This window comes from Trachypithecus francoisi, unplaced genomic scaffold (genome assembly GCF_009764315.1).
Source record: "Trachypithecus francoisi isolate TF-2019V2 unplaced genomic scaffold, Tfra_2.0 Lachesis_group4, whole genome shotgun sequence".
In the NCBI taxonomy this organism is placed as follows: Eukaryota; Metazoa; Chordata; class Mammalia; order Primates; family Cercopithecidae; genus Trachypithecus; species Trachypithecus francoisi.
The window spans coordinates 200,789-216,203 of NW_022681469.1; the positions used below are offsets into that span (position 1 = coordinate 200,789).

At 49.9% G+C, this 15,415-nt stretch overlaps 1 protein-coding gene and 1 long non-coding RNA gene across 9 annotated transcripts in view; both read left to right on the forward strand.

Moving 5' to 3' along the window:
* Positions 1-460: 460 nt before the first annotated feature.
* Positions 461-4,320, forward strand: LOC117072647. Its single transcript, XR_004432892.1, has 3 exons — positions 461-784; positions 2,580-2,744; positions 3,702-4,320. It is a non-coding gene; the product is annotated as an uncharacterized LOC117072647 (long non-coding RNA).
* A 144-nt stretch (positions 4,321-4,464) lies between these two features.
* The window catches only part of VIPR2 (vasoactive intestinal peptide receptor 2), a 102,231-nt gene continuing 91,280 nt past the window's right edge, over positions 4,465-15,415 (forward strand). The window contains exons 1-2 of one of the 8 annotated variants that reach the window (XM_033192634.1): positions 4,465-4,741; positions 6,921-7,020. In XM_033192634.1, the coding sequence (XP_033048525.1) occupies positions 4,691-4,741; positions 6,921-7,020 (151 nt within the window). In that variant the 5' untranslated portion in view covers positions 4,465-4,690. The other 7 variants (XM_033192635.1, XM_033192636.1, XR_004432805.1 and 4 more) reach the window with 7 other exon arrangements.

Below are 15,415 nucleotides of genomic sequence, written 5' to 3' on the forward strand. Positions count from 1 at the left end.
GCTGGGGCACACCTGAGGTCACCATCGTCCTCCGGGATGCCCCTCTCTTCCACCCAGGCAGATGTGGTCTCTAGAACCCAAAGTACTCATCTGGGTGTGGCAGGACATCACAAGGATCTGAGAGAGTCACGTTTCTGGGAAGCTTCCTTCCTCTTTTGGAAAAGTATGCAGTACTAGCATAGTACTTTTTACAAAGTGATTACGCAGCTGCATCTTTCACTCTGTTCTCATCACGAAGCCCCAGGGCTTCCCCCTGGTGAGTCACTGGGTTCCAGGCTTCTGCTTCATGGGGAAAACACACTTAACACACAAGGAGCTGCTCAGTGTCCGCCAGATTCTGCCAGAGATTTGATTTTCCCCTCAGAGCTCAGCCTGGAAAAGCCAGGGCCGCTGCCAGTGTGGGAAGCAGCAGGGAAGTGGAATGACCTTGGAGGGGGTGTCCAGGGGGCAAGAAGAGTAATGGAAAAGTGCCTCAGGGGGCTCAGCCCCTCCAGTGTGCCCCAGGACAGAGGCAGGTGAGGGTGCAAGGGAGGGAGGGTATGGTGAAAAGAGACCTGGGTGGGAGCAGGAGGCAGGACTCAGGCTTCTGCTGGGTGCATGAGCTCAGTCGGGGGCAGGCCACACCTGAGGTCCAGACAGAAGACCATAGCCTCGGGAGTCAGGCACCAGCAGAGGCCTGCGTGGGAAAGGGAGCCTGCTCTGCCCTGAGGACATAGGGGCTCTGGGAGGAGGAAGTGGAAAACGTCCTGAAGGAGCAGGTCGGAGTCACCTTTCACGGACACACGTAAGCACCAGCCACCCCGGCGTCAGTGGGAATTCTGAGCAAGGTAGGAGCAGTCGGAACCGAAGGAGCCGCTTGTGCGCGTCCTGTTTTGTAGGGTGTTGAACTTTAGTCCTACTGTGCGGTGCCTTCCACAGAATCCAGGCCTCCAGAACTGGCCCTGTCTCCCCCTCTGAAGCTCTGGGCACAGTCGCTGCTCTCAGCTCTTCCGCCCAAGGTGCCCCATCTGCGGAAAAGGCTCTCCAGCCCACCCTTGGCCACCCACTCACACTCCCCCTCCGCCCACTCACATTCCCCCCACTCACTCACACTCCCCCTCCGCCCACTCACACTCCCCCCACTCACACTCCCCCCACTCACTCACACTCCCCCCACCCACTCACACTCCCCCCACTCACACTCCCCCACTCACACTCCCCCACCACTCACACTCCCCCCACTCACACTCCCCCTCCACTCACACTCCCCCACCCACTCATACTCCCCCCACTCACACTGCCACCCACTCATACTCCCCCTCCACCCACTCACACTCCCCCACCCACTCACTCCCCCCACTCACACTCCCCACCCACTCACTCCCCCACCACTCATACTCCCCCTCCACCCACTCATAGTCCCCCTCACCCACTCACACTCCCCTTCGCCCACTCACACTCCCCCTCCACCCAGTCACACAATCCCCTCCATCCACTCACTCCCCCTCTGCCCACTCACACTCCCCCACCCACTCACACTCCCCCCACTCACTCACACTCCCCCTCCCCCCACCCACTCACTCCCCCCACTCACTCACACTCCCCCTCCACCCACTCACACTCCCCCCACCCACTCACACTCCCCCACCCACTCACACTCCCCCCACTCACTCCCCCCACTCACACTCCCCACCCACTCACTCCCCCCACCCACTCATACTCCCCCTCCACCCACTCATAGTCCCCCTCACCCACTCACACTCCCCTTCGCCCACTCACACTCCCCCTCCACCCAGTCACACAATCCCCTCCATCCACTCACTCCCCCTCTGCCCACTCACACTCCCCCACCCACTCACACTCCCCCCACTCACTCACACTCCCCCTCCGCCCACTCACACTCCCCCCACTCACTCCCCCCACTCACTCACACTCCCCCTCCACCCACTCACACTCCCCCCACCCACTCACACTCCCCCACCCACTCACACTCCCCCCACTCACTCCCCCCACTCACACTCCCCACCCACTCACTCCCCCCACCCACTCATACTCCCCCTCCACCCACTCATAGTCCCCCTCACCCACTCACACTCCCCTTCGCCCACTCACACTCCCCCTCCACCCAGTCACACAATCCCCTCCATCCACTCACTCCCCCTCTGCCCACTCACACTCCCCCCACCCACTCACACTCCACCCACTCACACTCCCCCTCCGCCCACTCACACTCCCCCCACCCACTCACACTCCCCCTCCACCCACTCACACTCCCCCCACCCACTCACACTCCCCCACCCACTCACACTCCCCCCACTCACACTCCCCCACCCACTCACACTCCCCCACCCACTCACACTCCCCCCACCCACTCACACACTCCCTACTGTGGGACCTGCACTCCCCTCCACCCTCCCATGCGCTGGCATCTAGCTAGGACCACAGCCATTTCTTCTGGTCTGCCCTGTCCACCAGGACACACTGCTTCAGGGGAAGACTCACCGTTATGCGCCCCCTCACTGCACCCTGGGCAGTCACTTCTAAAATGTAGCCCCTCAACAAGGTATTGATGTGTGTATTAATTACCTTGATTCTTACAGAGACCCTCTGCGGTGGAAGGGCAGGTGCTAGCATTCCTACAAATGCACAGACAGCTCAAAGTTCATGGCTCACCCAGGTGGAACCTAGAGGAAAAGATGCCTTCATGGAAGGAGCCCAGAGTCACAAGCTTTCTTCACAAGCCAAGCAGCTCACCGAAGGCCCAGGTTTCCCTCTCTATCGTTTCCCACTAGATACACATGGATGAAGCCAGATAGATAACAGACAGGTAGAGGATAGATAGGCTGATGATAGGTGATCGATAGATGACAGGCAGATGACAGATAGGCAGATGATATAGATGATCGATAGATGACAGGCAGATGATAGATGATGGGCAGATGATGATAGATGATAGGCAGATGACAGGTGATTGATAGACGACAGGCAGGTAGATCACAGATATGATAGACCACAGATGATGGATAGGCAGATGATAGATGACATAATAAATGATAAATTACAGATAGATGATCAATAGGAAGAAGAGAGATGATAGGTACATGATAGATGGACAGATCATAGATAAATGACAGAAAGGGACATGATAGGTGATAAATAGGGAGATGGTAGGTAATAGATGTTATATAGATGATAGATCACAGAGAGATGATAGGTAGATGATAGCTGATTGATACATGACATAGAGGCGGTAGGTACATGATAGATGGATAGATCATAAATGACAGCAGATAGTAGATAATAGGCAGATGACAGGTTATAGATAGGTAGATGACAGATAAAAGATGGTACATAATGGATAGCTCACAGATAATTGATAGATGATAGGTGGATGATGGGTGATAGGCGCATGACGGATGGACGATAGGTACATGACAGACGGAGAGATGATAGATGATAGGTAGGTGATGGATAGGTAGATGACAGATGATGTGGATGATAAACATTAGGGATAGAAAATTCGGTATTTGTGAATGCAGAGGGTGGGGGATCAGAGAGAAGCAAATGATAAGCCCAATGAGGTGTTAATGACCGAATCCAGATAAAGGGTAAAAAGGAGTTACTTGTACTATTCTTATTCTTCTAATCTTTGTGTAGGTTTGAAATTATTTTCAAATAAAAAATTAAAACAACACAAAATTAACTTGTATCTCTCATTCCAGTGCTTTCCACTTGCTGGGGAACGCCGCGCTCTCCGGGGCTGGTCCCGCGCTGCACCGCGTGAGTCCCCCCAGCGCTCCCCACCCGCCGCTGCGTTTGCGGAGAGAGAATGACTCCCCGTTCTGCAAACGCAGGACACAAAACCAGCCACCGAGCTGAAGCTAGGACCCGCCTATACCTCCGTCTGCGTTTTTCTCCAGCTTTCTGTCCAACCTGATTTCCTCTTTTGAGGCGGTGGGGGTCCCCACCAAAAGGCACTCTAATTTTCTCCGTTTTCAGACGCCCCAACGGAGCCCCACCGGCTACAAAGACGGTGCGCCCACCCCGGACCGGTCGCTGGCCGCTTTCTTGGGCTTCTGCCGTTATTTAGAAAGGCGGGTACGGGCGGCGGCAAAGGCATCCGCCCCCTCCGAGCGCACACCTGGCCGGGTCCTCCTCTCCCGGCCCCGCGCCGGCCGCTCTTCCCCGTTCTCTCCACTCGGAGCCGGGCGCGCACTGAGCACCCCGTTCCCAGCCCCTCCGCCCACAGACTCAGCGAGGCGCGGCCGGGAGCCGGGCGCGGGGCAGAGAAGAGGGGAGGGGACGGCGAGAGGCTGGGGGGTCGCGGAGACCAGAGGGAGCGCGCGGTAGGGACAGAGAGCCCGGGGCGAGGAGAGGGCGCGGGGCGCAGGGGAGGGGGAGTGGGGGGCGGGGAGGAGGGGCGCGGGGCGGCGGTGATCGCGGCAGGAGGGAGAGGAGGACCCGGGGAGCGCGGGGCGGGGACAGGGGCGGGGGGCGGAGCGGCGGGGCGCGGCGGGGACGGGCGAGCAGTGAGCGCGCTCCAGCTGCCGGGACGGAGGGGGCGGCCCACGCGCTCCGGCCGCTCGGCTGCAGCTGCGGGGCCCGAGGTCTCCGCGCACTCGCGCCCGGCCCATGCTGGAGGCGGCGGAACCGCGGGGACCCAGGACCGAGGCGGCGGGCGCTGGGCGGCCCCCGGCACGCTGAGCTCGGGATGCGGACGCTGCTGCCGCCCGCGCTGTTGACCTGCTGGCTGCTCGCCCCAGTGAGTGCGCCCGCGACCCCCGCCCCACGGCGCCCCGGACCCGGGTCTCCCCTTCCGAAGAGAGCGCTGCTCCCGCCGGGCTTCGCCTTCCTCCCGGTGCTGGAGCGCGGGCGGGGTCGGGGAGGGGAGCGGAGTCGCCCGGAGTCCGGAGCTTCCTCCGGGAGAGCGTGAAGCGCCAAGCTCCGGCCCCGCCGGGTTGCGGGACTCGGGTTGGGAGGCCGCCTGCGCCCTTCCCCGCGCCCCATCGTCCGAGGTTTGCTGGAAACGGGATCGTTTCTCCCTGGACGCGTCAACGATGAGCTGGTTCGGGGCCGTCCCGGGAGCTGGGAGCTGCGGGCACCTGCGCGGGTGCGCGTTTCACGGGAGATCGGGGTTGGCGTTGGCCGCAGATGCCTCTCGGGCCCTCCCTATATTTACTGTTTGTTTTAGTGTCGGGGGGACGTGGCGTCGGTTAAGTAAAGTTTCCTTTTGAAAATAGTTGCTTTTTTCCCAAGAGCACTGGAGGAAAATAACCGCGCGTAAGTTTGTTGAATAAGTGCCTTCGCACATGGAGTTCTGAATTATTCCCTTTGTGAACCTTTAAAAAAAAAAGGAAAGAAAGAAAAATATCCGAGCCTTGTTTCTTGCTTTCCTCTCGGAGACTGAAGCGGGTTTGCGGTGCGCGCGGTTTGGTGCGCCTGGCAGCCGAGGTGGGTCTGGATGGATCCGCGGCCGCTCTGCAGCTGGGAGGCTGCGCTGCCGATGGGACAGGGTCATTGATGAACCGGCGACGCCCGGTCTGCAGCGGGGCTCGAGCCACACTCCCCGGCCTTGCGCGGAGGCGCAGCCGGGCTTTCCTCCGTCGAGAGTGGGCGCTTTGCGGAGCGGGTCCTTGGAAAGTCCCGGGCTTTATCATGGTTCATGCCGCTTTCATTGCTACAAAACGTCCTAAGTCGTTGCTCTGCGTATTCCAGGAACGTCAGGTATTATAATGTCTTTTATACTTTAACAAAGTTTTTTCTTTTTACATCAATATAATTTCCTTAATTCTGAAATTTAAGCCACTCACTTGTCCTGCATGAAAACAGGACTTGGAGCCGGGAGTCAGTGCCTGGTGCTGGTTCAGTCACCAGCTCTTAGAAGCAAGCTCGGGGCTCTTTTAAATGGAGCTAAAGGTGGCAGCAGTTCCAGCATTGTTTTCCCCTTAATTGTGTTAGGAAATTGTGTTCCTGGTTGGAACTCTTACTGACCATTTCCATAGTAAGATAACTAAACATAGATGGCCATAATGCACCCCACAGTATGATTCTCTGTGGTTATTGCTTTAGTACAAGTAGAATTTTGGGTAGTGGCGGGGAGGGAGAAGATCACGACCAAAAGGATGGGTGGAGGGAGCCCTCCTTAAGCCCCTAAGGGCCGCTAGGCAGGCCCTGGGCTGACTTGGGGGTGGGCGTGAAGAACAAGAATGTTGATCTAGGTAGAAACGGTGCCTTCTGAGAGGAAGCATTGTGCAGTTCTGCCTTCTTCTCACATTAATAGACTGTTAATTACTATCTTTGTAGCATCTTTCACTCCCTTGATGGAGCCTGACTGGAAATTGCCCCCTCTTCTCTGTGGGGCCACAATGGTGTGATTCCCCCACCTCTGCCTCCTTCCTCATCTTGCTTATCTTTTTGAATCTCTTTTCCACCCCAAATTCTAGTCAAAATGATTGCAGTTTTATCTGTAGTTAGAGGGTTAAGCTTTGAACGTGTACCAACACCTTTAAAAATAAAGCCCTTCTATCACGGCTCTTTCCCCGGGTGGAGGCCGTCCTGGGAGGAAGCTGCACAGTCCACAGGCCTCCACTTAAACCAAACCAAAGGCTGTGAAATGGAGGAGCCACGTATGGAGAGATTAATGGAGTAAAGAGCTCTGTTGCCTCCAAATTAGTACCGATGTGTTATGTTAGTAAGTTCATTTTCCTGCTCAGAAAAAAATATTCTATTAGATTTTGTATTTGTTTTATATTACCTTTACAAAGTAAATAATGAAGTTTTTTTTAAATGCCGGAAAAATTAAGGTGATTGGTTTTAAATGCATTTACGTTTGGAAGCAGTTTAAAACTATGAGGTTTTGGGTTGTTTTTGTAGAACTTTTGCTTGCTTTTTCTCTTGTTGTGGAATTTTTAGTTATTAATATTTCTTTCAACCTTGAACAGGTGAACAGCATTCACCCAGAATGCCGATTTCATCTGGAAATACAGGAGGAAGAAACAAAATGTGCAGCGCTTCTGAGGTCTCCAACAGAACAATACAAAGGTAAGGCAGAGAGCTTGGTGAGTAAGAACTCCAGTGACCCCGGAATATGCCTCACTCAGCTGTGGTTCAGGGTCACCACCTGCATCTTTAAAAAAAGAAAAAAGGAAAAGAAAGGCCACTTCCCACTGTTTGCTAATGAACTATAGAGTGTCGGCTAGGTAGAGTCTTCACACACACCTTTAAAAAGAAAACCTTAATTCTTAACAAGAATAGTTTCCATGGTTTGAGATGATAGCAACAGTTACTAAAACAATTTCATGGGCTTTGTTACGCTTTGCAAAAGCAGCTTCAGTTTTCCAGAGGATAAAAGCATTTATCTGAATTCTTGCATTTTAAATTCTTAGCTATAGGACAGATGAGTTTGATCTGGTTAAGGATGATGGATCCTTGGCAGAAAGTAAACAGTAAAACGGGACTTTGGTTGTGCTGAAGACCAGCCTGCGGTGCACGCTGTGAACGTGCAGATTGCCTTCCCCGGTTTGACAGAGGCGTGCTGGGCCATCATGCCCCAACCGGGCCTGCTAACTACCTGTTTATAGACTCTGCCCTGGGATAGCACCCGGCCTATAAATAGTAGCAAGGCCTTTGTCCGTCAGCTTTCTCTGCTCTGTCATGATTTTCTCCTCTTCAAGAAAGAAATTAAATCTGTGTTAAAACAGTCTGGTGTCCTGTAGAGGGCCTCAGATGGTGGGCTTTATTCAAGCCTAGCCCTGCCCAGCAGAAATAGAATGCAAGCCACATTACAATGAGTAAAAGAAGCATGAGAGATGAATTTTAATAGTATCATTTATTTACCTGAATAAATCTGAATCTTTTAACATTTTGACATACAATCAACCTAAAGTGATTAATTTTACATTCTTATTTCATGCTAAGTTGTAGAAGTCCAGTGTGTTTTTTGTGCTTACAGCACAACACAATTTGGACCCCATTTCAAGGTCCAGTAGCCACAGGCGGCCAGTGGTCTCCATGCTGGACAACGGGGCTGTAGCGTGTTACTAAAACCGGTGTCCCTCACCGTTCCCATCCCGCTCTGAGCCACCATTTCCCAGTCTGAAACATGCAGGCTCTGCCTCCAAGACTTCTTCCGGCTTTAAAGATCTGTGATTCCGTGGTGCACGCGTGGTTCTGGCCCATCTTCCAGATTGTCTGTTTGAACTCTGTCCAGAGAAAGGCAAATAAAGCTGAAGCCATGCTGAGAGTCTGTCCTGGGAAATGCTGATGCAGCCAAGGAGATGTGCATGGAGGAGGCAGCCAAGCCGCCACGGCAAAGCAGCAGCATGGCCATAGAGGGTCCTTCTTCCCAGTGAAAATTCTGAGTTAGGAAAGGTAGTCCTGAGGAGAGACGGACGTTTAGGATTACCTGGTTACTTGGGGGCCTGGGGACCTGGGCAGCCCTCCTCACCTCCAAGTTCCAAATTGTCCAGCTTCTTGTTTTCATGGGATATTAGAAATGCAGATTTATATAAAATATTCCACTTTCTTAAAAGCTTGCAAACAATACATTAAAAAAACAAGATTTTGAGGGAGCCTGGAGCTGTCTGATGGCTCACTGCACAACAGCTGGACCCTAGCTTAACCCAAGATTGGAGACGCTTCCTGGGGCACCTTCACCCAAAGATAGGTCAGCACATTTAAACTACTCACAAGGGCTCCTCCTCAGTGGGCAGTCTGTGTGTGAGTCCCGTCAGACACTAGGGGCCACAGGTCCCAGGCAGTCACTCAGCCCCACACCAGCTGGAGCGGGTTCAGATGCAGGCCTGAGGGCCCCTTGTAGGCAGCGTTGGTTGGGAAACTTGTCACTGGGCTTTCTTGCAGCTACAGGTGTCTACCTGGACATCTTGTATTGAAGGCTCTTATTTCCAGTATCAGCTCTGTAGGAAAAGTATCTGTATCTCATCCGTTTTACCTTTTTGACTTGCATGAAGTGCTTGGTAACAAGACACTGCCCTTCAGGAGAGAAGCAGCAGCGTGCCGGGGCCTCAGCCTGGCCACTCTTTTGTTTTGTTTTGTTTTTTGTACTCTTTGAAATATGCATGGCTCAAATGGCAGAGATGTAAATAGAAGTAAGTTACCAGAATAAAGATGCTATCAGCGATGTGAACCAGAATCCACAGGCTGAGGCTGAGGAAGGCATCTGATTAGATGGGCTGAGTGACTCCACGGGACAACAGTGTGCATTTGCACCTGATGCCAGGTGAGGTGAGACACTGAGGGTCTGTAACAGCCACTTTTAAATCTGTACGATTAAGAAATTTGTGTGAAAGAGTGCCAGAAATGAGGTGAAAAAAAACCTAGTTTCCAGTTCCAGTGAGATAATTTGTGTAAGTCTGATTTGGAAATTTTTCTCTTTATTATATGTTGCATCTAAAAAAAACCACATAAATCCAGACAGAAACCAATTTCAATTCTAAACTCTCTAACAGGATTCGCTTTGTAAGCTTAGGAGTTATTTGGAGCTGTGTGACTTAACATGGATGCATCACTAAGACAAGCTTTCTCTTGCCGATATGCATGTGAGGCACTCCAGGCGTCAGAGCCGAGATCCAGCCCTCTTCCCGTGGCCCATGCCGACCTGCAGGTGGAAAGGACAGGTCTCTCAGGGGGCTTTGTCCAGGCTTCCTACCTAGGCACAGGCTGGATAGGAACTTCCATGTGACTTCATATCATTCTTAACACCCGCGTCTAGAGGGTTGTGACCTGCGCTGGGGAGAAGCAGAGGTGGTTTCTGTGCGTCTGGGAGCTCCCTGTTCTGAGCCATCCTTCAGAGGCACATGGCTGAAATGGACCTGATGGTGAATGTCAGCTTAGACCAGGCCACGGAAGGTGCTAGGTTTAAAAACTAACTTTTCTTTGGTTTTTCTTTTAAACAATGGATGCTGAACTTATTTGGATCTACATGTCAGGAACTGTGAAGGGTTTGAGGTCATTCCCCACTTGCAGGCTAACAAGGGAGCCTGCCACAGTTTTGCAGGTGCTGCAGAAGATGTGAGATGCTGGGCCAGAGACAAGAGACTTGCTGTTCACGCACAGCAGGCATCATCAAGCTGCCCCTGGAGAGTCGGGGCACGCACAAGTCCACACAGGGGTAGACCCCACTTTTCCTTCCACACACGTGGAAGCTGGCACACTCTTCACACACGCACTCGGCATCTTGCTTTTCTTTTCTGTTTTGTATTTTAACTTAACAATGTATTTGGCAACTGTTCTGCATATGTTCTTATATTCTATTTAAGAGCTGCTATAGTATTCTAATGTGTTTCTTTAGTCTGTCCCAGGTCCATGGACTTTTAGGTAGTTGACAGTGCTTTGCTACTACAAACAATGTTCTAGTGACTGTTTTGTTGGTGGGAATAAAATATTTCACCAGCATTTGAGGGTTAACTTCAAGCCACTAATACAAAATTGGAATCACCATCTCCTATGACAAAATGACATGATTTTTGCCTGCTTTCTCATTCCTGTGACGGTTGTGTCACGTGGAATATGCTTAATCACATCCCATTTTACACCTAGTCTTTTCTTTCTTGTTCCTCTTTGTCAGAGGAAACCGGACTGTGTCCACGAATGGGTTCCCCGACGTCATGTGGGGCCGGGCCCTCCTTGGGGGCCCAAGGCCTGTGCCGACGGCAGCATATTCCACCTCGCTCTGTGGTCTCGGCTCAGCTGTGGGTGATGCTGTGAGAGCTGACGCTCTGGTGGGAGCTCGCTGTTCCTGGTCCTCAGCAGACGTTCCAGTCAGACCTGTACTAAGAAACTAAATGAATAATCACTGTCTTATGCTCCAGGAGGTCTGAACCGAGCAGTTTTGGAATCCATGGCAGAGAGCAGAGAAGTAGGTTCCTCTGATGTCAATATTGATGGTGTAGATATCAGCTGCATCTTAATGGGTGCCTATCTCTTTCCTTTCCGTTTTCTCTCTGATATAAGTAGGTCCTTGTCCTAGTGCAGATAACTCTGGACTGGTGAGATAAACAGCCTGGTCACTTTTTTCTTTTGGATCTTTTTGACTAGATGTTTTTCTATTTTCTAAACTCCTTAAGGTCATTTCCTCGTCTTGGATATTTAAACAATTAATAACTGTTTATTGGTCGAGATAGTCTTAAAGTAATGTCTTTATGGCCTGGTGAAATGGGCTCACACCCGTAATCCCAGCACTTTGGGAGATCAAGGCAAGAGGATAACTTGAAGGCAGGAGTTCAAGACAAGCCTGATTCACATAGCAAGACACCAGAAAATCTTTTTAAATTAACCTGGTGTGGTGGCACACACTATAGTCCCAGCTTCTCAGGAGGCCAAGGCAGAAAGATTGCTTGAGCCCAGGAGTTCAAGGCTGCAATGAGCTGTGATGGCACCACTGCACTCCAGCCTGGACAACAGAGCAAGAAGTGGTCTCTATTTTTTTTTAAAGTAATGTCTTTGTATTCACTTTTTATAGGAAACAACTCTCACTGAATTAATTTTTACCCTGAATAAAATGCTTATCTTCACCATCATAAAGGGCATTATGGTTGAGAAGTCAGTTTCTGGCAGGTGGAGGAGCCACTCGGAGGTGCACCAGTGGCTTCTCCTGTCTGGGAAGAACAGAGCTGTTGCCTAGGTGACCACAGTGGGTCACAGGAAGCCATTCGGGCTGGGTGGCCGGCCCCTTGGGGTGAGCTGCTGCTGATGGGGTCAGAGTCGGCTTCCTCCCCATCCCTTCTTCTGAGGTCAGGGCTCAGTCTGGTGCTGGTGACCCGAAACGCAGCAAGCTCCCACCTGTCGATGGCCTCTCCCAGTGCACACCTCTCTGCCCTCTCCACTCCCCTCCCTTGATCTCTATCTCCTCCATCTTTGGGCTCTCACACCTGCCTCCTCCTCCCCAGGTACGTCCTCAGAACCTGGCTGCTTCCTGTCCTGCTGGTGGGGGTTGGTGACGAGTGGCTGCTCCTTCTCCAGGTGGCCACAGCAGTAACAATTCCTGCTGGCCTCATTTTTTATGATTTTATATTAATATACCCATTTCACATTCTTTACTTACGAGCCATGGTTTTTACGGCATGTTGTCTGTCGGGCTTCCTCCTTTTCCTGGGCTCAGCCTGTTCTTCCACAAGGACTGTGTTGGCATGGGGGTTCTTGAGAGGCTCAGAGACCTGGGCTGGCTCAATGGAAACCAGACCCACAGCCAGCGTGCAGCAGTCCACACACACAGCTCCTCAGTGTGGCCAGTGGCCTCTCAGCTTCTTCCTGGGCAGCAGTGCTTGTCTGGGGTACATGGCCACTATGGATACTAATGTGTGCTTTCGTGCAGCCTGTCAGATTCTTGGTGGCTCTGGCTTTCACATGTTTTTGATGTGCTGTGGTTTGAATATTTATCTCCTTCAATACTCAGGCTGAAAGTTGATCCTCAATGTGGTAGTATTGAAAGTCGGGCCTTGAAGAGGTGATTGGATCATGGAAGCTCTGCCCTCATAAGTGGGTTAATCCATTAATAGATTAGTGCGTTTTCATGGGAGAGGTGTTATTATAAGAAGAGAGACCTGGGCCAACACACTCAGCCCCCTCACTACACAATGCCCTGTGCCACCTGGGGACCGTGAGGAGTCCCAACCAGCAGGAAAGCCCTCACCACTGTGGCCAGTCGACCCTGACTTGTCCAGCCTCATAACTGTAAGAAATAAATGCCTTTCCTTTGTAATTTACCCAGTTTCTGGTATGTTGTTATGAGCAACAGAGGCAAACTTGGACACTTGAGCAGATTGCAGCTCTTCCTGAAGGGGACTTGAGACTTGAACCTCTTTGGTCACAAAGCTTTATAGAGTTTTTTGGGTCAATACCCAATTCCAGTGATGCTCCAAAGGCTTCATGGCCAGGGCCTGTATGTTTGAGGCTTGCCTCGTGTCGTGGGATGAGTGGAAATTAAACCATCTGGCTGACATTTGCTGATGCGTTGGCTGATCCTCTCATTTATTTATTCATTTATTTATTTTTTCTGAGATGGAGTTTTGCTCTGTCACCCAGGCTGGAGTGCAATAGCATGATCTCAGCTCACTGCAACCTCTGCCTCCTGGGTTCAAGCAATTCTCTTGCCTCAGCCTCCTGAGTAGCCAGGATTACAGGCGTCTGTCACCAAGCCCAGCTAATTTCTATATTTTTAGTAGAGACGGGGTTTCACCATGTTGGCCAGGCTGGTCTCGAACTCCTGACCTCAAGTGATCCACCCGCCTTGGCCTCTCAGAGTGCTGGGATTGCAGGTGTGAGTCACCGCACCCAGCTTCCTCCTATTAATATTTTCCTGCAGGTTTTTATGGAACAGACACCAGATTGTAAAAAATAACTTACCTTTTTAAATATAATTTGTATTATTTTATTTTATTTATTTTTTGAGACGGAGTCTCACTCACTCTGTTGCCCAGATTGGAGTGCAGGGGTGTGATCTCGGCTCACTGCAACCTTCGCCTCCTGGGTTGAAGCAGTTCTCCTGCCTCAGCCTCCCAAGTAGCTGGGATTACTGGCATGTGCCACCAAGCCCACCTAATTTTTTGTATTTTTGGCAGAGACAGAGTTTCACCATGTTGGTCAGGCTGGTCTCGAACTCCTGACCTCAAATGATCCACCTGCCTTGGCCTCCTGCAGTGCTGAGATTACAGGCGCAAGCCCCTGCAGCTGGCCCTTTTTTAATATTAAAGACTCATTTTTCTTAACTAATCAGAGACTAAATAAAGACAGCATGAAGCTTAGTAAGTTATCCTGATAAAACACAAAATCATTGTTTTCTAGGCCAATTACTTAAAACATAAAAAAAAACACTTTTGTAGTTAAGAGAAGACCAATATTCAAGAAAATACTGTCCTATTAATAGAGAGAAAACAAACTCACTTTGTGTCAGTACTTCACTAAGCTTTTTTTTAACAGAAACTTATAAATAAAATAATTCTAATCTTAGAAGTTTGACCACACATAAAATTTCTTTTGTCAGACCTTCTGCAACTGTGTATGCCCAACCAGCTTTTGTCTTACTCATTTTCTTCTTTTCCATTCTGGAACAATCAGTCATCTTGCTTTAAGATAAAAGTACTCTCTTTTTCCTTAAACACAGACCTCATATACTTTCCTTATTAAAAACACATCCTACTTTCTGTGTATATTTTTCATATACAGTTGTTTGCTTTGATATTTATTTCTAGTGGTTTTAATCACACATGTTAATTCAAATTCTTAATCCTTAGGGACATTAATATGCACTGTGATTTAGGAAGTACATGATATCATAGTTAATAAATGGCACGTACTTTCTTAGCACAGGACATGCTTACTGCCAGACCCAGGTAGCTCCAGTTCCTCTATAAGCCAAAAATACTTAAGTTTGAACTTCTTTTTAGGAATTAGTGTTTTAGTAGTTTATCTTATTTGGGTATGATCTAGATATGTAGCAAATATCATTTAATTTAACTTAGTATAATTTCAGAATTTCAAGTTTTCAAAAAGATTTTGGAAACTGTTTTTATTTTTTTTATTTTTTTTATTTTTTATTTATTTATTTATTTTTTGAGACGGAGTCTGGCTCTGTCGCCCAGGCTGGAGTGCAGTGGCCGGATCTCAGCTCACTGCAACCTCCGCCTCCCGGGTTCCCGCCATTCTCCTGCCTCAGCCTCCGGAGTAGCTGGGACTACAGGCGCCCGCCACCTCGCCCAGCTAGTTTTTTTCTTTTTTGTATTTTTAGTAGAGACGGGGTTTCACCATGTTAGCCAGGATGGTCTCGATCTCCTGACCTCGTGATCTGCCCGTCTCGGCCTCCCAAAGTGCTGGGATTATAGGCTTGAGCCACCGCACCCGGCCTGGAAACTGTTTTTAAACAGATAATATCAAACTACCTGTCATCTCAGGTTACTTTTCTTGCTGACAAATTTTTTAAGAGGAATAACAAGCTTATTTGACTAGCTCAGCTAGGTAGAATGTCCATTTCTACTAAATCATTGATACTTTTATTTATTAAAGATTACTCGTTATATGAACTTGAAAACCATTGGGTTAGTCCTTTTTTTTGATAAAATATTTAATTTGTACAAGCATCTAATTTTCTTTAGGCCAGTAAAATACAGCTCTTTTATATGTTATTTCTAATAATAATATCGGGAGGTAGGATAATGTGACATATAAATAACATACATACATATAGACGTACATGACCAAACAGACAGAAGCAGAGATTCCTGGCTTCTGTTCTCAAATTGTAGCCCTGTGCCACGTACAATAATATAAAACTCAGTGGTCAGTCCAAATTGTGTTCCTGGCAGATAAAGTTACCTGTTTGGATGGCCAAAGTCTTTTGTTAATACATATGGAAAGGACTTTAAGATTTTCCATTTGCCAGTTTTTTTCTACAGTGTTCCCATTTATTCTCCCTTCTGATGAG